Source organism: Canis lupus, chromosome 10 (assembly GCF_003254725.2).
Source record: "Canis lupus dingo isolate Sandy chromosome 10, ASM325472v2, whole genome shotgun sequence".
Classification (NCBI taxonomy): Eukaryota; Metazoa; Chordata; class Mammalia; order Carnivora; family Canidae; genus Canis; species Canis lupus.
Window position 1 is genome coordinate 47,253,415 of NC_064252.1, and position 27,570 is coordinate 47,280,984.

Consider the following 27,570-nt stretch of genomic DNA (forward strand, 5'->3'; position numbering starts at 1 on the left):
CCTAATTGTTATTAACTTCTGATTTCATAGTTACAGGAATAAAAATAGATAAGGAACAACTGATTCTAAGAAAATTGTTCTCTCATTATAATTAAAACTGAAAATCTACTAAAGTGTTTGTTGCTTCTTTCTTCCACTCAAAAAAAGATCTTTTATTAACTTCTTAAAAGATCATTTCATGTTTTCCAAAGCTATAGTTAGGTTCAAATAGTGCAAACTGATTTCTTTTTATCAGACCAATTAATTTAGAAAATTATCAAATGACTCAGGTGTCACCCAATTTGACAGAGGCCACAGTTTAATAAGAGGACTTTTCTTTAAAACTCATTTCCTTAGTTTCATTACTTTCACATTAAAACTTCCCCTAGGGGCGCCTGGGTGGCTAAGTGAGTTAAGGGTCTGCCTTTGGCTCAGGTCACAATCCTAGCTCCACATGGGGTTCCCTGCTCAGTGGGGAATCTGCTTCTCCCTGTCTCTCTGTCCCTCCTCCCATTTGTGCTTCTCTCTAATAAAACTTAAAAAAAAAAAACTATCCGTAGAAGCCCCTGGTTTTACCCTATCACATCCTCTACAGAAAAGTTATATTTCAATAAAATTTTTATGTAATATTCTCAAGTACAAATACTTGATTGTAAATTCCTGCTGAATACAGAAATACACAGGCAACTGTGACTACATTAAATACCTGCACATTTTAGATAAAATTCAGATTATTATTCAGGTTAAACAGTTTGTTATATTTAAAACCACCTAATGGATCTTCAAATTCTTAGATGTTTAAATATATTTTTTACAGTATAAATATAATACCGAAAAAAAAAAAAAAACCTTAAAAGACAAAGCAAATGCTTAGTTACAAATTTAGGAGAAAATGCATGTAGTTGGTCCATAGAGCACACAACAAGCCTACCAATACTTAAAAGCAAAATTTAGTAGTATTCCTCTAACAATTCACTAGGAATTACTACTAGTAACATTGATAACTATTATAAAAGACGGCGAATCACACTATACTCCTCTTTATATGCAAAGATTACTAAAGCATTTGGGAGGAAGGTATATAGCTAATTGCTTTTCAATTACTCATAACAACAGACTTGTGCTAATCTAACGTTCTTAATGTCCTTCCTTACCAGTAATGACTGCTTTCATGACCATGGTTTAAAGTAAATTAGCTATGGGGGCATCTGGGTGGCTCAGCCAGTTAAGCATCAGCCTTCAGTTCAGGTCCTGATCCCAGGGTCCTGAGACCGAGTCCTGCATGGGGCTCCCTGCTTAACGGGGAACCAGCCTCTCCCTGTCCCTCTGCCTGCAGCTTCCCCCGCTTGTGTTCTTTCTAATAAAGAGATAAAATCCTTAAAAAATAAAAATAAATAAATAGCTATACTTCTGATAAGATTCTCGTTGAAATTATAAAACAAAAGCAAGCTCAAAGTTTAAAGAGACCTAGTTTTCAATCTTGTTCTGGCACTTAATGGCTGTATAGATCTGAACAAGTAACTTCACCTTTCTGAGCCATCATTTCTTAAATTACACATTAAAAATAGCTATAGGCCAGGAACTGTGTCTTCTAGACACTTTATCAAATAACATTTGGCTTAATCCTTCCTAACTACCATCTGTGTTAGATTCGGCAAGTCAGTGTGTCAAGGCACTCAATGAATGGAATAATTTTCTGACCTATAAGGCCTAGTGAATGGACAGAAACAAAGTACCAAGAATTATAAATATTACCTACAGATGTGGGAGAAATTCTTGAGGCCTAGGCCTAGAGGAAGATTGAGGACAATAGGGAAAACAGAACATACTGAATAAGAATCCTAGTATCACTTTAGTTTTGATTAATATCAACAGCGGACTCTTGAACAACACAGGGCTTAGCGGTCCCAGCTCCAGAGCAATTGAAAATCTGCATGTAACTTCATACTATTCCTTAAAAACCTAACTACTAATAGCCTACTGTTAACCAGAAGCCTTATCAATAACATATACAGCCAATTTGCATATATTCTGTATATTATATGCTATATTCTTAAAATAAAGTAAGCTACAGAAAAAATGTTATTAAGAAAATCATTTTAAAAAGAGAAAATACATTTATAGTACTATATCCATAAAAAAATCAAATCTATGAATAAGGAGACCTGTGCAATTCAAACCTTTGTTGTTCAGGGGTCAACTTAACAAGATTTTCAACTCAGTCTTTTGGGGTGGTTTACTCCTCTATGTAAACAAAGCTGGAAATGTCTTTAGAAGTCAAATAATCGGGCAGCCTGGGTGGCTCAGTGGTTTAGCGCTGCCTTCACCCCAGGGCATGATCCTGGATACCAGGATCGAGTCCCACGTCAGACTCCATGCATGGAGCCTGCTCCTCCCTCTGTGTGTCTCTGCCCTCCCCCGTTTCTCATGCACAAATAAATAAAATCTTTAAAAAAAAAAGTCAATCTTCATTTTTAACAAAAGTTTTTTTTTTAATTTTTTTTCTTTCATTTATTTATGATAGTCACACAGAGAGAGAGAGAGACAGAGACACAGGCAGAGGGAAGACACAGAGGCAGAGAGACACAGGATCGGGTCCCCAGGATCGCGCCCCGGGGCCAAAGGCAGGCGCCAAACAGCTGCGCCACCCAGGGATCCCAACAAAAGTGTTAAAATGTGTGAGTACTACAAGATCAAAGACATATCTTGAATAAAAAAATCAAATCTCATAGGTGCCTTGTAACACAACAAAAATGCAAAAACCTACAGTTTTTCCTGGAATCAAAAGAACCTGGGACCAAGTACTTGTTCTGCCACCAAAAACTGAGTTGTTTTTTTTTGTTTTTTTTTTTTTATGATAGTCACAGAGAGAGAAAGAGAGAGAGGCAGAGACATATATAATTGAAAAATATCATTAAAAAAAAGAAGAAGAAAAGAAAAGCTGGATCTATACCTTCTGATAGGGTAAGTTCAGTCACTCCCTCAAGGCATTCTGAAGGAGCACACAAAGATATTCACTTCAATAACTGACTCAATGATGGGAAGACAAAAACACTTATCAGTAAGGAGAAAGTGTTACTGATCCCACATACTTACTTACCTCCCCCTAAAAAATACAATCCATAGTTCTTTTTAAAATAAAAAGACTAAGATAATCATATATTAACAGATATAAACAAAGATCCCAAACCTCTATGAACTTATAAAACCTAAACTAAGACTAGGCAATCTAATAAAAATATTTCAGACAGTCATGACAAAGTTTATGAGTCTAAAGGAAAGTCTCCAAAGTTTTCTAAGAACTGAAGTAATTCAAACTTTTGGGAAAGATAAATGGTTTACCTGAACCACTTTTACCAACTATGACTTTTTATTCCACATCATTTTAGACTCTACCCAGGGCACTCATTCTATTAGAAGCAATTTCTTGGTTTTTGAAAAGTATTCTCTATTCAACCACTTAACTGGCACTTAGGCTTTCATACTGGCCCTTCCTTCTATATTTTACCCCTTCCATACCTCTGATTTTTATGTTTTCTAAATATATCCAGGGATGCAGATCTTCAATCATTATGGGTTATTTCCTCATGTAAGTCAATCTGCTAACATTCTAAGTGGTGACTTTTCCATTTGTGCCACAGAGAAAAATACTATTAAGATGAGCCATGAAGAAGTCATTCTGAGAATCTGTCTTAGGGGTTGGTGATGGCTGAACTAGCAGCCGGAATAATTCTAGAATTCAGTAATAATATGATCACAGTGTTGTTGAAAACTCTTGGTTCAGTTTGATCTGACCTTTAAATACCTGTCTCTGGTTTCCTGAAAGGTTTTATCTAGTCCTTAAGAAACACTCCTGGGGCAGCCCAGGTGGCTCAGCGGTTTAGCGCTGCCTTCAACCCAGGGCATAATCCTGGAGACCCGGGATCGAGTCCCATGTCAGGCTCCCTGCATGGAGCCTGCTTCTTCCTCTGCCTGTGTCTCTGCCTCTCTCTGTCTCTGTCTGTCTCTCTCTCTCTGTGACTCTGATGAATAAATAAAATCTTAAAAAACAAACAAACAAACAAAACACTCCTCTACATGTTCCATCACTGCAGCCATGATTTTCTTCTGTTCTTTCTACCAGTTTATATAGGACTTCTCCTGGACAAAGAACAAGGCCATTGCACTAATAAAAACGTGACCTTCTCACCTTACCCTAAAGAAACCATATAGAATACATAGAGTCATTTTGTTTTTACATGAAGGAAAATTGTAGAATACATACTTTACTGTATCTCTGGACCTCCTGCAAAGGAGAAACTAGTTTTTAAAAACTGCAACACAACTGACACTATCATGTACTTTCAAGTTACCTTTCTCAGCTTTTGTATTTTTCTAGATAAAACCTTCGCTGATTAAAAAACTTGATACCATTTTTTAAAATGTCCTTGATGCAAAAACTGGCATCTAACTTTTAATAGTTAAGACTTTTTATAATATTTAAATACAGCATAACACTTACAAATGTCTAATGTGGAGGTACTATGGTATTTAAAAAGAGAATTGAAAATAGAACAGAAATCCTCAGTTCTAATCCCAGCATAACTGACAGCTAGGTGTGGAACATAAGGTCTGTCACTGAATCTCTCTCCTGCTCTCAGTTGTTTCATTAATATAAAGTGAGCTTTCAACAAAGCACTTCTGAAATCTAAATTATAAGATTTCAAGAAAGGATGGATTCAACATAAAGCCCACTTTTCTACTAGTTTGAGCTATAACTATAAAAAGAAATTACCTGAATTCTTTTATGTTTACTAAGTTGTTAAAATGTCGCAAGCAATTCAAGTCTGGATACAGCCATAAGATTGAAAAAAGCAAATTTTCTTGATGAACAAATATTCAATGGGGGTATTTTCCAAAGTGTTTTCTTATCTGTGTAGAGATGGACAACACTTATATGCCCAAAGATTTTCATGGAATGATGTAAACTCTCTCTGGTTCAAAAATACTGGGTTAAAGGTTACTTCCTGGAGCTTTCAGAACAGGAGGATATGCAAAGAGTTAATCAACTAGCATATTGTTTTCACGAAGATTTTTCTAAAAAGGATTTTGAGACTTTTATAGCCAGAAACAATTAGGGAATACTTGTTTCACTATTTCCTTTAGACCAGAAGACGACTATATATTTAAAATAAAATTGCAATATGAAAGTCTGCTAAAAGCACTTTTTTTGTTGTTTGTGCATTTTGTTTGTCACCCAATGTCATACTAACAACTCTGCATCTCATTCTAAAGCACATTATACTGTGAGATAAAATGAAAAAGACCATTTTTTGTTTCCCCAAGGGGGAAGTACTTCTGTTAAAAGCATCTTTTTATGAGACTACTCTTTCTGAATTACCAATAATGCAAACCAAAGAATTAGATACTGTACTCTAAAATTTAATATTTGTTCAATTCTTATTCATATCCTATAGGCATCCCATGTGTACAAGGGAAAAGTATGCTAAATGCTTAAACGTACTTAAGAACCTGGAAGATTGAACATTTCTGTCCTTCAATCAGCAGGCTGTCAGGTCATGAGCACTCATTTTACAATAAGTTTTCCTGTCTTTCTTATTATGTAACTTGGCTCAGTTAAGGAGACTGGTCCACAAAGAAAATGGCTCGATTATATATAGAACTTTTTCTTGAATAAGGCTAGACAAACTAATCTCAAATAGTATATGCAAAATCAAGAACTAAAGAGGTTTTGGAAAAACTTAAAAAAAATAATGAACCACTTAAAACTACACCCTCAAGTTTGAATATCAAGATCAGAGATGAAGTCAGAAATGAAATTAAGATGAAAGAAATCCACTATGTTTTTATAAAGGCTTACCCAATTCTTGACTATGATTTAAGTCAATTCTATTTTCTCAGAAGATCTACTACCCAGAAAAAAGTTTGCCTTCCCTAAGAATTCAACTACATATGTGTAGAAACTTATTCCGGATCTCTGAACCATTACAAATCTGTAAAAGGCAAAATCTAACCTTGAACATTTTTCTCCTTCTGATGTCCAGCCAGCAATGGCCAGAAATAATGAGTTCTGACAGGAAAACCTTCTTCCTTCAGAGCCTTCATCAGAGCTTTTGCCAAATCTGAAAGAGATACCATAAAATATTACACAGCTACCTCAGCAAAACTTACTTATGTCGGTTTTAATGATGAGAATATAGTACCAGTCTTATTGGCCACTAAAGCGCACTGGAGTGTGATCTGCAAAGGAGATGTGTGCATCTGGGACTCCTTTAACTTCTTGCAGTAGTCTTTCAGCTTCTCTGCAGGCTAGGAAAAAAAAAGACACCACATCAGTGGATCCGCAAATATCCTACCATTTGACCTTCTGCAATGAAAAATTTGAACCTCTCATCTTCTTTCTACCAGATAAACTTAGACACAGAAACAAAGTTTTCATCATGCTTTTAATTGGTCTCATCTCATAATATGTTCTTACATTTAATAAACTCTTATTTCACTTCCTATTACACTGCCTACAAAGTAAAAACAGACGGAATACCGTATTCATGGTCACACAGTGTCGTAAAAAGAAACTGCCAAAGTCACTCAGATGGTCCTCCCTTGATGCAGCACACGCTAATAAGATTTGAAATGCGGTATCTTCCAATTTTTCAGTGACTAAAAGCAAAATGAGATTCATCGCATCTGGGAAGAGAACAAAGGCATTTTTTGTTACTGAATTGAATATTTTTACACTGCAAACCACTATGAAAGTCAAACTTATGAACTGCAAATACCAAAAGGATATATCTGCCTAAATAATAGTGAAACATTTCCAAATCAAAATGTTCCCATGTGTTCATTAACTCAAGCTATTTAGCTTATTAAGCTTTTTAAGAGTCTTATATTCATGTACCACAATCCCCTATTGTTAGAGAATACTAATTCAGATTTTTAGAGAAATCATGAAAATAAATTTCTTAAAACTACCTGGAATATATCTTCTTTCGTATGTAATTTTTTCCAAAATTTCTGGGACATATTGAGAATACCCAGCTTTACTGAAACTAAAAATAATCTGCAATAAATCACGGTCCATAAGGTAAAGATCAGACTTCTCCACCTTCTCCAGAGTCTGCAAGCAGTTCCAGAAATTAGAACAAGTTAGAAACCAGCATTTTTAAATTAAAGCCAAATAAATTAAAATACTAAGATTTTAAAGATTAGGAACATACACTATCTAAAGGTTTAGGACTTCTTTTCTAAGACAGAAAATATTATATTTCAGCAATAATTTACATCAACACCAAGGTACCAAACTATAAAAATTCTCCTTCAATACTAGAGTCTACGAGAAATACCTTTAAAAACAGAATTAAAATACACTTTTTTGTTTCATGCAAAATGGAATGCAGGCTTGCACAAATGACTTTTACTTTTTATATAAATGATTTTAAAGTACTTTTATTTACATGACATAAGTCATACCTGCTTAACATGGTCAATGTCACCTTTTTCAGCATATGCATTCAATAATGCTAGGTATGTGTCTGGACCAGGCTCAATTCCAGCCTCTTTCATCACTGTGAGAATATTTTCTGCATTCTCTATATCTCTAGAAGTTATTCAAAGAAAAGAGAACAGATTAATATAATACTGCCAAATGTAGTATTATCATTCAATCTAAAATGTATTACCCGAGGGGGCACCTGGGTGGCTCAGTGGTTAAGCATCTGCCTTTGGCTCAGGTCGTGATCCTGGGGTCCTGAGATCAAGTCCTACATCGGGCTCCCTGCAGGGAGCCTGCTTCTCCCTCTGCCTATGTCTCTGCCTCTCTGTCTCTCATGAATAAACAGAATCTTTAAAAATAAATAAATAAATGTATTACCCTATTCTTATTAAAATTAAAAATTCTTATGAACCATTTAGACCAATTAGCAAAGAAAATCAGAAAACAGCAAGTACATTTTAAAATGGTTATCAGTCTCTGAAGTAACAATAATAATAAACATCTCAAATTTTGACAGGCAACTTTTCCAAAAGAGAAACCAAATTGCATAATAATCATGTAGACCTTAAATTAACGTGTCCTCTTTTGTCAAGTATGCTATGACTCAAATTTACCTTTTACGGAAAGAATAATGTTTAGGAAATTATTCTTCAAAAATGAAACTGCTTTCCACAGACATGAAGAGAGCAATTAAAATACTTTAGAAAGTCAGGGGCTTTGGATCAGGCCTATCTTTTAAAATAGAAAATTTTCAAATACAAGTTTTACAAAACAGATACATTTAAGTTATTTAAAAGTTGCATGTTAAAAAAATAATATTAAATAAAAAATAAAAGTTGCATGTTCTTCTATCTCACACATTCAAAATTTTTGAGGGGATAAAAATGGTTTCAGAATCTTGTACAATTATTTTTTTTTTCCTTAAGATTTTATTTGACAGAGAGAGAGCACAAGCAGGCAGAGCTGCAGGCAGGAGAGGAAGAGAGAGAAGCAGGCTCCCTGTGGAGGAGAGCGCCCAATGCGAGGCTCAATTCCAGGACACTGAAATCACGACCCGAGCCAAAGGAAGACGCTTAACAGACTGAGCCACCCAGGTGCCCCTACAATTATTTTAATTTAAACCTTGCTTGAGAATAAAATCTTAGGTTGAACATTACCCTGCTCTCGCATGCCCTGTAACAAGAGCACTGAAAACTGCCTCCGTGACTGGCAGATCCTTAGTTTTCATAAATCCAAGAATCTTGCTGAAAAAGAGAAATGAATACACTTCTTAGAAATATACATCAAAAACACTTTTTACAACATATGTACAAAAAAAAAAAAAAAACATATGTACAGAAAATCTCACTCCCTGAAATTATTTCTTTTTTTTTTTTTTTTTTTTTTTTTTTTTAAAGATTTTATTTATTTATTCATGATAGTCACAGAGAGAGAGAGAGGCAGAGACACAGGCAGAGGGAGAAGCAGGCTCCATGCACCGGGAGCCCGATGTGGGATTCGATCCCGGGTCTCCAGGATCGCGCCCTGGGCCAAAGGCAGGCGCCAAACCGCTGCGCCACCCAGGGATCCCTGAAATTATTTCAATTATACCAAATTATATATCTTGAACTACTCTTGGTAAAAATAGCAGGCAAGTTTTTAAAACCTAATTCTTTCTTCTATACTACTAATTAACCTTTAAAAAGCATAAAGTTTAATAAAATCCATTTAATTAAAAGTGAATTATACATCTCAATCTATCCCTTATTTCCTAAAACCTCCATCCAAAAATAGTAATTTATACAAAGAAATAAATGTCACAACTGATTTTATATGAATCAGCAAGATAGACTATTGTTTTATAAATGAATAGTTTAAATGGCTGAGAACATTTCCTTTAGGAAATATCAATTTACAAAGATCAAAGCCAACTTTATACATTGCAGCAACTTTAAGCTTCTGGTCCAGTAAATCAAATTTTTAATTAAAATAGCAATATTCACTTGTCTTTCTCCTCTTACACAACTTTATATTTTATCTAAGTTGTATTACCAAATTTGCTAGATTAAAATATTGTGAAGTAATTTCCCTAAGAAAAAACTTTAATTTAAAAAAAAATAGGCGAGTGAATATATTCTAGGCTTTAAGACTTACAAATTCTTTCACTTAAACATACATTTATAGAGCTCCTTACCTGGCACCTTCAATATCTCCTGCGTTACAATAAGCAGCAATCAACCTCTGGTATGTCACCTGTCAATGAAATGGGCCAGTTAATATTTTTTAAATGCTATTTTTTTCCCTGAGATAAAAAAAGCGATGTAACAAAAAAACATTTATGATAGCAACTACCTACTCGATTTGGTTGAATGTTTGCTTCCTCCATTTTTGCCAAGAAGTCAGTTGGTGAAAATTTATATTCATTTTGAAGATAGACTTTAAGTAAAGCATTGTAGTGACTTACATCATACACAGTACCTACAAAAAAAGTTTAAATCAAACTTTTAGAAAAGTACATAAAATCATATCCTTTATCACAACTAAAATACGCGTACTTAAGTTTAACAAACAAAAAGGGTAATCACCTCAGCATTTCACCCCATACTTTGACCCATCTATATAGAAAGCCTGTCAGAACAGAGCAAGCTAAGTATTTAAGACAATAATTAATTGAATTACTGTACAGTTACAAGTAACTGCTTATTCAGATGGTAAGAACTCTCTTACTTACGCAGCATAGTATTCCCTTCCTATTGGAAAATATTGACAATAACCTCTGTATTTAAAGTGACTGAAAGATTTTTCTACAGAAAGCAGTCCTTGCCACAGTACATACACACTAAGATGAACTTTGACTATAGTTGTTTCATACAAGTAGGACAGTGCTAGCAACTTTGCTTATTTACTAACCAGGGTACTCAAAGTGTTTCTTTGAAGGCTCCATTTCCAGTTGCTGAACACTATTTTTCTAGTCTGCTGTTGTTAACTACTTGTATTCCAAAGCCCTTTGTTTACTTTCTGGGTCCATCTTGCCTACGGCCACATCAATCATGGTTACCATTCAGCCTTCCTCGACCCACTGATGACATTATGGTCATCATATCAACCTAGGGCTAATATGTTTTACTAGATTTGCATGAATTAAATTTCTTATCTTTACTTAACACTCTGTAGCACCAGAGGCCTGGTCAATATCTGATGTCAGTTTGAGATTCTCGACTGCAGAGACCTATTCTATTAAGTTAGTATTTGTTTTTATTTTATTAGACATGTAGAGTGCTAATAACTATGTTCCAGGAATTGTACTTAAACTGCTCTCATCAAGAGGCCCAGTCATTTTTCACAACAGCTTTGAGACAGTTACTCTTATCCCTATCTTATATATATGAGGAAAACTGACTCTTCCACTTGTCCAAGACCACATGGCTTAGTAAGTGATCATAGATTTGAATGTAGGTGGTCTGCCCTGAGTGTCCAATCTGTTAACCATATTAATAGGTTATACAGGGCTTTAAACAGAACCACGTACAATTCAGTATCTGCAATGCGATTACATGTTACCATACAGTGTCTGAATATTTCTAAAAAATCAATTCAAGTTGAACTCCAATAATGGTTGGCTACAGCTCTAAAACTGAAGTACATATTCTTCACAAATCTTTCTCCCAGTCCAACATGTGTTTTCAAATTACATGACTTACTGACATTCAGAAATTTTTTATGAAATCAATTCTTTATCTTCAACTTTTCTGCTGCTTTTGTACCTAGAAAACTCTTTTTTCCATTCTGAAGTCAAATACTCATCTATAATTTTATTTTATTTTATTTTAAAGATTTTATTTATTTATTCATGAGAGATAGAGAGAGAGAGAGGCAGAGGCACAGGCAGAGGGAGGAGCAGGCTCCATGCAGGGAGCCCAACGTGGGACTCGATCCCGGGTCTCTAGGATCACGCCCTGGGCTGAAGGCGGTGCTAAACTGCTGAGCCACCCAGGTTGCCCTCATCTATAATTCAAAAAAAAAAAAAAAAAAACTCATTATCAAAATTAATTCTAGATGAATTCAAAACTGAGGTGAGGCTATGTTTATTCTATAGAGTCTTCCATATGGAGTGGCATGTTTCTTGAAGGATATATTTTACATATTTGTGACTAAACTTGAATCCTTTATGCATTTTGTTTTCTAACTAGGGAAAGTTACAGATTCTTCAACATTTAATATTTCCTACTACTTTATTTTAAATTGATTTTCTGGGATTTTACAAGTAAATAAACACATCATCTAAAAAACAGTAATTTCTAGTATTGTTTCATATCTTATTTTACTGCCATTACACATGATATTAGTTGTTGGCTTTAAATTTTAACATGTTAAAGAAGCATCCTAAAAAAAAAAAAAAAAAAAAAGAAGCATCCTTCTATTCTCTGTTTAAGTAGGCTCCATGCCCAGCATAGAGTCCAATGCGGGGCTTGAACTCATATCCCCAGGATCAGGATCTGAGCAGATATCAAGAGTCGGAAACTCAATGGACTGAGCCGCCCAGGCACCCCTCTTTATAAGATTTTTAAAAATCAAGAATGAACATTGGATATATAATGGTCTTCTAAATTATGTTATTTTCTGAACAGATACTACATTCATGGTTCAAAATTTTAAAAGCATAAGAAGGTACAGAGTAAAAATTGTATCTAGTATTTATTATCCTTCCAGAAATATTTTAATATTGTATTCATATACAGATATAAACATTTTTCTTCAAAATGCTAGCATACGAGGATCCCTAGGTGGCTCGGCGGTTCAGCGCCTACCTTCGGCCCAGGGCATGATCCTCGAGTCCCGGGATCGAGTTCTGCGTCAGGCTCCTGGCATGGAGCCTGCTTCTCCCTCTGCCTGTGTCTCTGCCTCTCTCTCTCTCTCTATCGTGAATAAATAAAATCTTAAAAAAAAAAAAATGCTAGCATACTATATATTACCATTCTGCACCTTTATTTCTACTTATATTCTGGAGAACACCTGCATTAGTATAGAAGAACTTCAGTTTTTTTAAATAGTTGTACAGTATTCAAATTCATGAACACTTCATAATTTATTTAACCAATCCTAGTGAGAGACATTAGAGTTGGTTCCAGTTTCTTACAAACAAGCTACAATAAAGGGTATCCATTTGCATATTTGAGTATATGTGTACCTATATTCTAACAAATGAACTACTTGGTCAAATGGTACATTCATTCCTAACTTTGACACACCAAATGCCTTTTTATTCTGTTCTTTTTTAACTTACCATAAAAAGTAATAATTGTTATGAAGATTATTTTTTCATTTGAGTATAATTGACACATAATGCTACATTATTTTATTCTTAATGCCCCTAGATGTCACTATAACTCACCAAAAAATATCAAGCAGCTCTTTCATCAAATTGAATTAGAACATTTATGTAAAGAAAATTCTTATTTACCAAAAAAAAAATCTACACCTTTTATGTATACACATCATATTTTTAAACAGTCATACCCAATTTCTGAAGTTTGTCCCATATCCTATGAGCAAATTCTGTTCTCTCTGAAAGCTGTAGTTCAGGCAGGAGAGAACCACAGCTGCGCAGGAGAAGCAAGGCTTGATTGCCACCTGGGCTACCTATGAAAAAGATAATGCATAAAATTTAACACAGTAGCTATTTCATACAGAAAAATATCAAAATGTAAATATCCAAAAAATCTGTCTCACCAAGACAGTATTAAAAATACCCACAAACTGGAACAACTCTACCCCAATTCACAAGTATCATTTACAATGTTACCAAAAGTTGTTTTTATTTTTAAGATTTTTTATTTATTCATGAGAGATACGGGGGTGGGGTGGGGGGGGGTATCCCAGGCCCTGGGCTGAAGTCTGCGCTAAACTGCTGAGCCACCTGGGCTGCCCCTAAAAGTTATGTTTTTAAAATTAGCTTTGTTTTCTTAAGGAAGCTAAGGTTATGAATCTATCTAATCTACAAGACTCTAGCATACAAAAATACCTAGAACTAAATTTATAAGCAATGCTTACTGCAATTCAAAGGCTAAGCTTCTCAGTATCTCATGAAACAGTCTAATGCAGTACAATTAAAACCCATGAATACCAAATTTAGGTTTACAATCAATTACAAAATAATAAACTTCCCTCTCCCTTTATCCATGTGTCTCTGAAAGAAGACTTTAAAACCTAACAAAACCAAACTAAACCACCTACTGTATGAGTCCATTTATATAAAGTATCCAAAATAAGCCAATCTGTAAGGCCAGAAAGTACACCAGTGGTTGCTTAAGGCTGGAAGGGATGAGGGGTTGAGGGATAATGGCTGAGGGTTTAGAGATTTCTTTTTGAGGTGATAAAAATGTTCTAAATATAACTATGGTAATAGTTATACAACTCTGAATAAATCAAAGAGAAAATGACACAAGAGCACACAATTATAACTGATATTTGTTTTGCTATCCCTCATCATTAGATCCCACAGCTTCTTAATCTGAATAATTCCAGATGGGCTTTAGGAAGCTGGAGCATATTCTGTAACTACATGCAAAATTACGTGCGTGTTTCCATGTGGGTTTGCGGGTGGGGGGGGGCGGGGGGTGGTGGTGGTGAGGGGGCCCACAGGCTTCCACCAGACTATCAAAGTAAGTGACTCAAACAGATTATAAAACTAAGTGAAAATGAAAGGGAAATAATGATCTTTCTGGAAATCTATCATACATAAGCATCTTAGGGAAAGCTGACACTGTACAACGGAATGTAAGAAAAATAATAACTACCAAGACAAGTTACTACTAAAAATGATTCTCTTTAAACTTTTTGCTTTGGGAAGCAAAAAGACTTTTTATTTGATTTCAAAATAAACATCTAAAACAAAATGTTTCACTCAAAACTTTGCACTGATGAGTTGGAAAGACCATAAGATCACAATCCTGACATAAAATCTTGATGATCAACAAAAATAACAAACAAAATTAAAAACATCAAATCATATTCTACAGCAAGCTTGCCCCCAAACAAGACAATCAACTTTTGTACAGGAAATTTTCAAATACCTGAGTGACAGGTATTGTCAAAGACTTTTTGTAGAAGAGTCTTTGGGATGCGGCCAGTTCTTCGGACAGAATTATCCAATCTCATTAGAGCCCAGTCAAATTGACTGGTGTTCCTTCTATGAGAAGTGGGCTCCTCTTGAAGAAAATTATTTTTCTCAACAGCAATGGCGTATGGCCTGGCTTGGCTCAGTAGCCCTCTATAAAATGAAACACAAATGGTAATTAACTCAACTCTATCCATATTTCTCTTCTTGAGCAAAATTTATTTAAATAAGCAAAGTTTATTGGTTACTAAATACCTAAATTCTGGTGCAAAAGGCAAAAATGCTTAAAGAAGTCTAAAAAGGTAGGAAAGAAAGCACAAAATGTATGCAAAGTAAATCCCTTAAATAATTGTTTGATAATGTCTTGATAACCTTCCACATGGAATCATTTGAAACTAAGATAATATGGTATGATTTAAGAGGTTTTTTTTAAATTTCTCTTAAGTAAAACCAGATTAATGAAGGAAAATGAAGCAGTTTATGCTACAAAGCTCTCCTCACCTCTACAAATGAGACAAGAGATCTAACATACTCAAAATTCTGTTAACTGCTTTCAAATGCTTTCTAGGTATAATCTCATTATGAATTTAATAGAAGACCAATATCCAAGTTTAAATTATGCAGTATCTTAAAGAGTCATTCAGGACAAAAGAATTTCCAATCTGTTTAAATAAATCTGAAGCATTTTAGAATTTCAGCTCCCAATCCTATCTGCTTTCCATCTGTCAAGATGCTAATTATATACTTTTCTAGTTATTTGAACAACAGCATTCATTAAAAATATAACTGGATTCCTGGTATAAACCATCATTAGTTTTCAGAAAGTAAAAAAAAAATTATAAATTGGACAAGATCAGACTAGCACATGTGTGTTTATAAAGACTAGCACGTGTTTATAAAGAGCACATGTGTGTTTATAAAGAGCAAACAATATTTAAATCATTCAATATTTTAATATGGAGCCTAATACGTAAGCCAAACGCTCTCAAACACGAAATCAGAGGTAATCCATACTATAGAAATACAGGCTGTACCTAATTTACAAATACCAGACTTAAAAATAATCCTCATGTGTGACAACCCTGTCATAAATCTTTGAATTTAAACTTACTATTGTATTAAAACACTATTTAACACAAATTGCTTTTTTATTTTTTTACAGATTTTATTTGACAGAGAGAGAGCACGTGCAAACAGGGGGCGTGGCAGGCAGAGGGAGAGGGAGAAGGAGAAGCAGTCTCCCTGAGGAGCAAGGAGCTGATGAGGCCCAGCATCCTAGAATCACGACCGGAGCCAAAAGCAGGCAGTTAACTGAGCCACTCAGGTGCCCCTAACACAAAATTTCTAATGTGCAAAGATTTACACATTTATTCCAAAATACCTTAAACTTTCCATAGCAGCCAGGAATTATAACTAAATAATATATACAACGTACATATTAACAAAGTCTGATACTATGCTTATTAATCCAGGGATGCCTACAGAATAATCCCATTTTTCTTGCATTAGCACATCTTTACCATGATTACCAAAATAAATGTTTACAAAGTAGTGAGTTTATTTTTTTTTAATTTTTATTTATTTATGATAGTCACACAGAGAGAGAGAGGCAGAGACACAGGCAGAGGGAGAAGCAGGCTCCATGCACCGGGAGCCCGACATGGGATTCGATCCCGGGTCTCCAGGATCGCGCCCTGGGCCAAAGGCAGGCACTAAACCGCTGCACCACCCAGGGATCCCCAAAGTAGTGAGTTTAAAAATAAACTTGTTGGGGCAGCTGGGTGGCTCAAACAGTTAAACTTCTGCCTTCAGCTCAGATCATGATCCTGAGATCCTAGGATGGAGCCCCACATTGGGCCCCCTGCCCATTGCAGGAACACTGCTTCTCCTTCTCCCTCTGCTCCTCCCCCTCCCCCCCCACTTGTGTTCATGCACACTCTCTCTCACTCAAATAAATAAAACCTTTTTAAAAAATAAATAAATAAATAAAACTGTTGGTTTCCTAGCCTATATTATTAACCTTGAAAAATCAGCTATAAATTAAATGATTAAGTATGTGATATTACATTAAAGAAAGCTATAGGGATGCCTGGGTGGCTCAGCGGTTGAGCTTCTGCCTTCGGCACAAGGTGGGATCCTGGGGAACTGAGATCGGGTCCCGCACTGGGCTCCCTGCATGGAGCCTGCTTCTCTCTGCCTGTCTCTGCCTCTCACACTGTGTGTCTCTCATGAATAATTTTTTTTTTTTTAAAGCTACAACGAAAGTTTCACTACAAGATTATGTAAAATACAGAGGCAGTAACTTGATACTAAAATTCCTACCACTGTGATCTGGGACAAATCACAAGCACTCTGGTCATCAATAAGTCTACCTATGTAAACAGACTGGAAAACAATGGAAAAAAACCAGGACACTAATTAAATAAGACAACTCCGTCTTACCTTTACAAATCTATTGATCAGCACATTGTAAATGGCTAACTGATTAAATGAGCTGAATTAATTACCTAAAATCCACAGAAATATGTACCACTCCTACATGTTTATCCCTTATTTTCAAAGGTTTTCCCTGGCCATTCACCTGTCTACTGGATCAGTTGTTATTAAACTATGCCCCTGCTCAGTAAACATAAAATAACATTATTTTAAATCACTCTGAACATGAAGTTCAGGTAAGTGTGCAATAAATAATATTGTTCAACAATGAAAACTGATTAACATAGAAATTTCAAAACTGGAGAGGTGCCTGGCTAGCTCAGTCCATGGAGCATACAACTCTTGACCTCAGGATTGTGAGTTCGAGCCTCATGTTGGGTGTAGATTATTTAAAAATAAAAAATGTTGGGACACCTGGGTGGCTCAGCAGTTGAGTGCCTGCCTTTGGCCCAGGGAGTGATCCTGCGGTCCTGGGATGGAGTCCCACGTTGGGCTCCCTGCGAGGAGCCTGCTTCTCTCTCTGCCTGTGTCTCTGCCTATCTGTGTCTATCATGTATTTAAAAAAACAAAAAACAAAAAACTTTAAAAGAAAATAAAAAATGTTTAAAAAAGAAAAATTGCACAATTGTAATGAAATGTATTTGCCAAGATTTTTTACATACCCAAATCTTATAAATTGTGAAAAAGCACAAAAGTTAAACCTTTACTAAAATGCAGTTTTAAAATATATGATCAAACAAATACAAAATTCAGACAGAAGACAGAGAGGTTAGTAAACCAGTATGTTATTCTGAACATTTTTTTAAATTTATTCATGAGACACACATACACACACACACACACACACACACACACACAGAGGCAGAGACACAAAGAGAGAGAAGCAGGCTCCATGCAGGAAGGCACATGTGGGACTCGATCATGGTACTCCAGGATCACACCGGAGCCGAAGGCAGATGCGCCCCACCGCTGAGCCACCCAGGCGTCCCAATTCTGAACATTTTAAAGCTAATTTTTCTCACAAATAAATCTTTAATGCGGTTAAGTCTACACACAAGTAAACTCGACTTTAATTAGATAAGCTGAATTATGAATCCACCATAGAATTAACTGGGGTGAAGGAAGGTTAGTTATTTAACTAAGGGATTCTTCACTCTTCAAAGGGAAGTTTCCAGAGCTTCCCTACCTGGCAATGCTTTCTACATTATTTGGCCTTAAATTTATTTTTAAATTCCACAGAAACATACCCAACAGGAAATAAGAATTTCATGCCTAGAACAATACGTATGCTGTGCTAAAGTCCAGGGGTGAAGGTGAATCCATGTAGCAGAGGCACCTAACCATCAGACTTGCACAAGCTAGAAGGCACTGTCTCCAAATTCTGATGACCAAAATTGATATAACCACATAAAGGAAAATCATTTTATCATCTTATCAACGTGTCATAAATGACTCCTTTGCATTTTTGAGTTAAACATCTTAGGTTCCCTCCTAAGACTCTGGCACTCACCACTAATATTCAGATTCCTCATAAATTTTCTCTAGCAAAATCTGGCATTGTTTTTCTGTTTGTTTTAATTGATGGTGGTTTTCATTTTGACTCTTTAGTACAAAAAACTGATTTTGTACGTCCATATTTCAAAAAGGTACAAGGATCAGATTATGATAAGCAGGCTTCCATGGGACTCCCCTCTTAAACCTGTTTTTTTCCCCTAATATTTTACTTTTTCAAGGCATTTTTAGGTTTACAGAAAAACTGTACAGTGAGTAGAGTTCCTACATATCCTCTTCCCTCTCCACTCAGTTTCCCCTATTTATATCTTGCATTACTGTGGTTCATGTGTTACAAATGATACACCAATCATGATACATTAAAGCCTATAATTTACAATAGGGTTCACTCTGTATATGTACATATCTAAGAGTTTTTGACAAATGTATGACAAGCATTACAGTACTCACAGTACAGTTTCACTGCCCTAAAAATGCCCCATGCTCCACCGATTCATCCCTTCCCCCCCTCCTCTTGAACCCCTGGTAATCACCTTTCGCCCTCTGTAGTTTTGCCTTTTCCAAAATGTTTTGTAGTTGGAATCACACAGTAGAAAGACTTTTTCAGACTGTCTTCTTCCACAAAGCAAAATACATTTAAGGTTCCTCTATGTCCTTTTGTGACTTGATAACGCATTTCTTTTTAATGCTGAGTAATATTCCATTTTATGGATTTACCACCATTTGTTTATCCATTCATCTACTGAAGGAAGGACAGACATACTAGCTGCTTCCAATTTGGGCAAGCATGAATAAAGCATCCATAAGAATTTGCACGCAGATTTTTGTAAATTTTCTATTCATCTAGGTTAAGTATCTAAAAGTTTGAGTGCTGGATTATATGGTAAGCTCATGTTTATTTAGCTTTGAAAGAAACCGCCAAACTGTCTTCCAAAATGGCTGTACCACTCAGTATTGCCACCAGCAATGACTCGGAGAGCTCTCTAGTGCCCCACATCCTCACCATCATTTGGTGCCACAAGTGTTTCAGATTTCAGTCATTCTAACAGGTATGTAGTGGTATCTAATTGTTTTAATTTGCAATTCCCTAATGACATATGATGTTGAACATTTCTTCATATGCTTATTTGCCTCCTTTATGTCTTTCTTGGTGACCTATCTGTTCAGATATTCTGTTCATTTCTCAACTGGATCATTATGTTTCCCTTTTTCTTTAAGTTTTCTTATCGTTGAATTTTAAGAGTTCTTTATGTGTCTTGGGTATTCTTTAATTTTTTTATTATTTTATTTTATTTATTCATGAGAGACAGAGAGAGAGAGAGAGAGAGGCAGAGACAGGCAGAGACAGGCAGAGGGAGAAGCAGGCTCCATGCAGGGAGCCTGACGTGGGACTCGATCCCAGGTCTCCAGGATCACACCCCAGGCTGAAGGCGGCGCTAAACCGCTGGGCCACCAGGGCTGCACTGTCTTGTCTTGGGTATTCTTGACACTTATTTTTTCAAGTAAACTTTTTAAAGATTTTTTTTATTTGAGAGAGTACTCACTTCGGCAGCACATATATATTTATTTGAGAGAGAGAGAGAACACATGCGCACGAGCAAGGGGAATAGCAGCAGAGGGAGAGGGAGAAGCAGACTCTCCACTGAGCAGGGTGCCAGACATGGGGCTTGATCCCAGAATCCTGGGATCATGACTGAAGAGTCAGTCAGATGCTTAACTGACTAAGCCAACCAGGGGCCCCTCAAATAAACTTTTTATTGAAGTATTACTCATTCTTTTTAAACTTCAAATATACAGGAAACTAATCACACATGTTCTCAAAATTCTCCCTTCTGTGTTACGTTCTTCATTGCTATAATGAGTCATCGGAGCATCTAGCACTTTGGAGCTCCCAGAATTTAAAAAAAAAAAAAAAAGAGGATACAGATATGCAATAGGTATAACCAGTAATTAATATTTATTATGCATTTAATGATGCTTCCTAAGTAACAAAAAATTATTACCATAATCTTCATTTTATAGATAAGAAAACTGAAGCAAATTGCCCAAAGTCATAGCAAAAGCTAGTTAATGACAGGATGACAGGTCCCAGATCTGTACTTGGGTAGTCTCCTTCCGAAATGAGCTCAACATGGCAGAAAAGCATCAAGAAAACTAACCTGGCTGCTCAACATGGCAGAAAAGCATCAAGAAAACTAACCTGGCTGCAATAAGGGGTTCACAATGGAAAGTGGTAAAAATTAAACCTGGAGGGCAGCCCAGGTGGCTCAGCGGTTTTAGCGCCGTCTTCAGCCCAGGGTGTGATCCTGGAGGCCTGGGATCGAGTCCCACGTCGGGATCCCAGCATGGAGCCTGCTTCTCCCTCTGCCTGTGTCTCTGCCTCTCTCTCTCTCTCTCTCTCACTCTTTCTCCCAGCTTATCTTGCTGTACTATTCTGTAGGGAATGGGGACCTCAAATTTGTTCTCACCAATCCCTAATTTTAACTATTTCACTTGAGTTTTCTTTAGCCTGTTGATATGTTTGATTACAGGGATTGATTTTCAGATACTGAGTCAGCTTTGCACACCTGGAATAAACCCAACTTGATCATGGTATGCAATTCTTTTAAAAACATTTTTTACATATACTGATTCCACTTAAGTTTAACATGTTAAAAATGGGTAATGCCTCTTTTTATTTATTTAAAGTAGGTTCCATGCTCAATGTAGGACTTCAACTCACAACCCTGAGATCAAGAGTTATATACTCTCCACTGACTGAACCAGCGAGGTGCTCCAATAATGCCTCCTCCCTTTTTTTTAAAGTTTTATTTATTTATTCATGAGAGAGAGAGAGGCAGAGACACAGGCAGAGGGCGAAGCAGGCTCCATGCAGGGAGCCCGATGTGGGACTCGATCCTGGGTCCCCAGGATCAGGCCCTGGGCTGAAGGCAGTGCCAAACCGCTGAGCCACCTGAGCTGCCCCCTAAATAAAATCTTAAAAAAAAAAAAAAATTAAGGGCAGCCCAGGTGGCTCAGCGGTTTGGCACTGCCTTCAGCCCAGGGCCTGATCCTGGGGACCCAGGATCGAGTCCCACATCGGGCTCCCTGCATGGAGCCTGCTTCGCCCTCTGCCTGTGTCTCTGCCTCTCTCTCTCTCATGAATAAATAAATAAAACCTTCAAAAAAAAAAAAAAAGATTTTATTTAGGGACGCCTTCGTGGCTTAGCGGTTGAGTGTCTGCCTTTGGCTCAGGGCATGATCCTGGGGTCCTGGGATCGAGTCCCACATCTCTGTGTCTCTCATGAATAAATAAATAAAATCTTAAAAAAAAAAAAGTTTTATTTATTCATGAGAGACACAGAGAGACAGGCAGAGACCTAGGCAGGGGAAGGAAGCAGGCTCCCTGTGAGAAGCCTGATGTGGGACTTGATCCCAGGACCCTGGGATCATGACCTGAGAGAAGGGCAGATGCTTAACCACTGACTCACCCAGGCATCCCTAATTTTTTTTTAAAGATTTATTTATTTAAAAGACAGAGAGGAAACACATGCATGCGTGCAGTGGGAAGAGAGAGAGAAAGAACGAATCTCAAGCAGACTATTCAGAAAGCATGGAGCCTACCTCAGGGTTGGATCCCACAACCCTGGGACCATGACCTGAGCTGAAATCGAGTCAGACACCTAACCAACTGAGACACCTAGGCACCCCAATAATGCCTCCTTTTAAAAGTAGTTGGTACTTCTTTCAAATTTCTCTACTGCTATAGACTTTACCACCACTGCATTGTTCTTTCAAGCTCAAAATCTTGAGTTAGGGCAGACCTGGTGGCCCAGCGGTTTAGCGCCGTCTTCAGCCCAAGGTGTGATCCTGGAGAAATGGGATCAAGTCCCACGTCGGTTCCCTGCGTGGAGCCTGTTTCTCCCTCTGTCTGTGTCTCTGCCTCTCTGTTTCTCATGAATAAATAAATAATTAAAAAAAAAAATCTTAGGTTATTTTATTGCTCAATCCCTCTCACCTTTCACATCTATCTAATCCTTTGCTCAATCCAGAATACATGGATTTTTTTGCAACAAATCCATAATTACTTTCTCAGGTTTCAGGATTTATTCATACAACTGCCAGATCAACCATTCCCAAAGTCATCTTCATGTCATTCTCTCTTTAATATCCTATAGTTGTTCTTTACTTTTTTTCAAACACTACGTTCTTTCATTTATTAACTCAAAAAATATTTACTGAGCACCTTCAATGTATAAGGCACTATACTAGGATCAGCCCTTCTATTTATCTGGTAAGTAAACCTGATATTCAATTAAACTTCAAAAAAATAAACACTTGTGTTAAGCTCTATGAAGGACATAAACAAGGGACTTCAATGAAACAGAGCTCTACTTCAAATAAAATGTTCAAAGAAAATGGGGATGCCTGGTTGGCTCAGTTGGAAAAGCATGCAACTCTTGAGCTTGGGGTCATGAGTTTGAGCCCTACACTACATGTAGGGAGATTACAAAAAAATAATAACTTTTTTTTAAAAATGAGGAACCAAATGGAAATTTGGAGTGCCTGGCTGGCTCAGTCAGTGGAGTATGCAGAGGTTATGAGTTCAAACCTCATGTTGGGTGCAAGGTTACTTAAAATCTTAAGGCATCCCTGGGGGGTTCAGCGGTTTAGCACCTGCCTTCAGTGGGGCATGATCCTGGGGTCCCGGGATCAAGTCCCACATCGGGCCCCCTGCATGGAGCCTGTGTCTCTGCCTCTCTCTGTCTCTCTCATGAATAAATAAAATCTTTTAAAAAAATAAATAAATAAAATCTTAAAAAGAAATGTTCAAAGAAAATGACACTAATTTTTTAATTGAGGATGAAAAGAAGCAGCCATAGACAACAGGGGAGCAGTATTCCAAGCAAGCCAGAACAGTCAGCAGGCCAAGCAAGTAAGCAACACACGGGATGTGGCTGGAGAGGAAGACTGGGTTACTGAGTGGGTTAGATCATGAAAGACTGTGATGATAAAGAGTCTGTCTGGATTTCATTTTTGGTACAGATTTTATTCTAGGTACAGAGCTGTATCAGAACCCTATTGAAGGTTTATAAACAGGGATTGTGGCATGATCTATTTCTGTTTTGAAAAGATTAGTCTAAAAAAAAAAAAAAGAAAAGAAAAGATTAGTCTAGCCATGGGGTAAAGAATTAGAGAGCAACAAGAATTAAGACAGAGATACCATTTAGGAAAATATTGCAATTGTCCAAGTAAAGGCTGACAAAAGATTACACCAGAGTGAGTGGTGGAGACAGGAAAGAAATAGCTATCACCAAAGCCTCCAGCCAATTTAACTGCAAAGTCCAAGCAAGAAATCTCACCAATACAATGTTAATTCTCACTTCTTTATGTATAATGAAGAAAATTTCATGTCAAAGTGCCCTAGAAAGGCTTACTTAATCCTCTGTATACATCCTACCCTATTATGTTATTTAATGTCATGAACACTTGACAAGCACAATCTTAGAGACAAAAACAGAAGGCTCCATGGCATGGTGGAAACACAGGAGCTCTGAGCTTGAAGAGCATGAACCTGAGTTTTGCAGACCAGCCTGACATCAGGTTGTGCCATTTATAAGATATATAACGTAGGGCAGCCTGGGTGGCTCAGCGGTTTCGCACTACCTTCAGCCCAGGGCCTGATCCTGGAGACCTGGGATCAAGTCCCACATTGGGCTCCCTGCATGGAGCCTGTTTCTCCCTCTGACTCTCTCTCTCTGTCTCTCATGAATAAATAAAATCTTAAAAAAAAAAAAAAAGATGTGTAATGTGGCCAAGTTATTGCAACTTTTAAGCCTGTAAAATCTGGGAGATAACAGTATTTACCCCACAAGGATATCACGAAGATTAACTGAAATAGTAAAGTATTTCCAAAAATATCACCCTTCCACTAGGCAAGACAGATACCATTTAAACAAAAATTTTCAAAAAAATAAATAAATAAAAATTAAACAAAAATTTTCTATTTTAGCAGTTTTATCTATTTTAATTAATACTTAAAAGTTATTACTTAAAAGTAACTATCACATCAAGGTCTTTATTTTACTAATATTTTTGCTTAAGATAAAGTTACGATAATGTTAGTCTAAACCTAAAACCAACATTAAGAAAAATATCAGAGGTGGCTCAGTCACATAAGCATCTGCCTTCAGCTCAGGTCATGATACCAAGGTCCTGGGATGAAGTCCTGCATCAGACTCCCTGCTCAGCATGGAGCCTGCTTCTCCATCTGCCTCTTCCCCTGCCTTGTGTGCTCTGTCTCTCAAATAAATAAAATCTTAAAAAAAAACAAAAAAAAACTTAAATATAAATAACAGTTTCAGTGGTACTCAGATTGGACAGGAAGTGATGAACAGGTCGGGACCTATGATGTGATATGGAACAAGATACTCTTTAGAATCTATAAAGTGAGAGTGGGATGGACAAGATTACTCTAAAGATCCCTTCCAGAGTTTACATTCTCAGATCTTACGTTCTTACTTACTTGTCTTTAGTTCCTAAATTTATAATGTATCATATCACCTTTTTAAAAAATGTATTTTTTGTATTTATTGGAGTTCGATCTGCCAACATATAGCATAACACCCAGTGCTCACCCTGTCAAAGCGCCCCCGCTCAGTGCCCGTCACCCAGTCACCCCAACCCCCCGCCCACCTCCTTTCACTGCCCCTTGTTCATTTCCCAGAGTTAGGAGTTCTCCTGTTCTGTCACTCTCACTGATATTTCCCACTCATTTTCTCTCCTTTCCCGTTTTTTAAAAAATGTCTTTATGTCTATAAGTAATCTCTTCAATACCTAAAACACAATATATTCAAAACACTTCAGTGTTTTGCCTACAGACACGGCTGCCCAGTGCCTACAGTCTGGGCAGCTGAGTCTGTAGCTAAATCCCAACTGGAGATCCCAGATAAACTACTTCACTCTTCCTAATTTGTAATATCAACCCTTAGAAGATGAAATATATGTGTGATGTAATCATACAAACAACTTGAAAATGGTAAAGATTTAATCTGAAGGTACTACTATTTAGCCTCATCTCCAAATTTATTCTGCCAACATGCTGACCAATCTCCTGTTCACTCCCTCTCAAGAAGAAAAGCGTTTTCAGTTCTGCACCACCTAGCCGAGGTCCTATTAGCCCTAATCTGTAGTATCAATGTTGTTCCTACTGATCTTTCCATCCCCAACCTCTGTCTCTCCTACAGTCTATGTAAACTTTGTCAGGACCTATACCTCTCAAAACCCTCCGATTGCTTCCAATCATCAAATGACCAACTTCTAAACAACCTTAGTAGCTACAAGGAATCAACTGACCTTGGCAGTATCAACTTCCATTACATCCAATCCCATGTAGCCACACAAGATAAAAGTTTGATCTCCAAGTCCCTTCATGCTCTTCTCTTCCCCTAGAACACTCTGACTCCTCATTACCATATATTCTCTTACACTCAAGTGAGCCCCCTACCACAAATGTGACTGCTCTTCTCTCTGAAATACCACAGTATTATGTTCCTCTTTTATGGATAGAATATATGAGCTGTACATGTGCCTATCATAGCCCTCTGTAATTAAGAAGTGTATACACACAGAAACCAGAGGCTGAATCATAACTCCAAAGGACCCAGACAGACTCTTAATATTTGTTAAGATTTTTTTCTTATTAAGAAATAAGCCAGGGAAAGTTTCCTTCCTTCCAACTTTAGAAGTCACATCATTCTGTCATAGGGCAGTATGTGCTCTTCCCCTTTAAGTCAATCACCAATCTAGATCCACTTCCAAATGGCTATAATTCAAAGTTTATCTTTCCTCTGAAGCACAGAAGTCTAAAAACTCTCACAAGAAAATATAAGCAGCTTCTGATCCAGAAGTGCAAGGGGGAAAAAAAAGAGTCTGTGGGAAAGCAACAGTGTTTGCCCCTCAAACTCCCCACAGAGAATAAGGTAAGAGCTGGTTTTTAAGAAAAATTTGTTAAAGAAAAAAGTACTGAATGGGTAATGGGGAGCAAGACTTAAAAATACAGACGTGGGGATCCCTGGGTGGCTCAGCGGTTTGGCGCCTGCCTTTGGCCCAGGGCGTGATCCTGGAGTCCGGGGATTGAGTCCCACATCGGGCTCCCTGCACGGAGCCTACTTCTCCCTTTGACCCTCTGTCTGTGTGTGTGTCTATCGTGAATAAATAAATAAAATCTTAAAAAAAAAATACAAAAAAAAAAAATACAGAAGTATGTACTTCCTGGTGCTTCAACTTTGAAAACAAATTAATAAATTCTAAAATTTCACCCAATAATGTTCATCAGTCTTTCACAGAACATTCTTGGAAACCAAGATTGGGGTGAATTAATGGAGGTTCACTGCACTGCAGGAGTGGATTAAATATCTCTTCAAAAAGTCTTTGCAGTCACAATATTCCTTCCTCAACATCTAAGATTTTCACTGATCTACTAAAAAAATATTTGATACCTACTATGTGCCACAAAGTCAGACACCAGGGAAGGCAAAGAGTAAGACAAAATCATTGCCTTCAAGGAATGTATAGCCAGGTCTGGAGTGCTGGTGGGTACACATGTAATCATGCTAATGGATGCTTAGTGATTCAGGATCTGAGAGAAAGCACAAAAGAGGAGTCATCAAATAGGAGAAACAACCAAGATTTAACAGAGAAAAGGAACACCTGAGTAGGGAGAAGGGGCAACACCATCCCAAGAGTGACCACCACATTCAAAGGCAAAGAGATGTGCAACATGGCTCCTCAGAGCTGTGAACCAATACTAAGTACCTTTACCATCTGGGGGCTTGTTAGAAATGCAGAATCTCAGTTCCTTGCCTAGACCTACAAAATCAGAATCTACATTTTAACAAGATCCCCAAGGAATTTTTATGCTCACTAAAAAGCCCGGTTGTAGAGGACTCAGAAGTAGTAGTATGGTACAGTTAGAATACAGGATGCCATGGAAAGGAACTCAAAAGTGAGGCTCCACAGGTATCTCCAGATCATGAAGCCCTATCTTGGAACTAATGGAAGCCACCAGTGTCTA

At 37.0% G+C, this 27,570-nt stretch overlaps 1 protein-coding gene across 1 annotated transcript in view; it reads right to left on the minus strand.

Annotated features, from left to right (window-relative positions):
- Positions 1-27,570, minus strand: part of LRPPRC (leucine rich pentatricopeptide repeat containing) — a 111,287-nt gene that overhangs the window by 79,946 nt on the left and 3,771 nt on the right. Inside the window, exons 2-11 of the mRNA XM_025465374.3 lie at positions 14,524-14,720; positions 12,968-13,090; positions 9,807-9,928; positions 9,645-9,703; positions 8,629-8,715; positions 7,450-7,576; positions 6,952-7,096; positions 6,521-6,666; positions 6,183-6,288; positions 5,994-6,101 (exon numbers count right to left, since the gene is read on the minus strand). Of these exons, the coding sequence (XP_025321159.1) occupies positions 5,994-6,101; positions 6,183-6,288; positions 6,521-6,666; positions 6,952-7,096; positions 7,450-7,576; positions 8,629-8,715; positions 9,645-9,703; positions 9,807-9,928; positions 12,968-13,090; positions 14,524-14,720 (1,220 nt within the window). The remainder of the gene's footprint in view (positions 1-5,993; positions 6,102-6,182; positions 6,289-6,520; positions 6,667-6,951; positions 7,097-7,449; positions 7,577-8,628; positions 8,716-9,644; positions 9,704-9,806; positions 9,929-12,967; positions 13,091-14,523; positions 14,721-27,570) is intronic.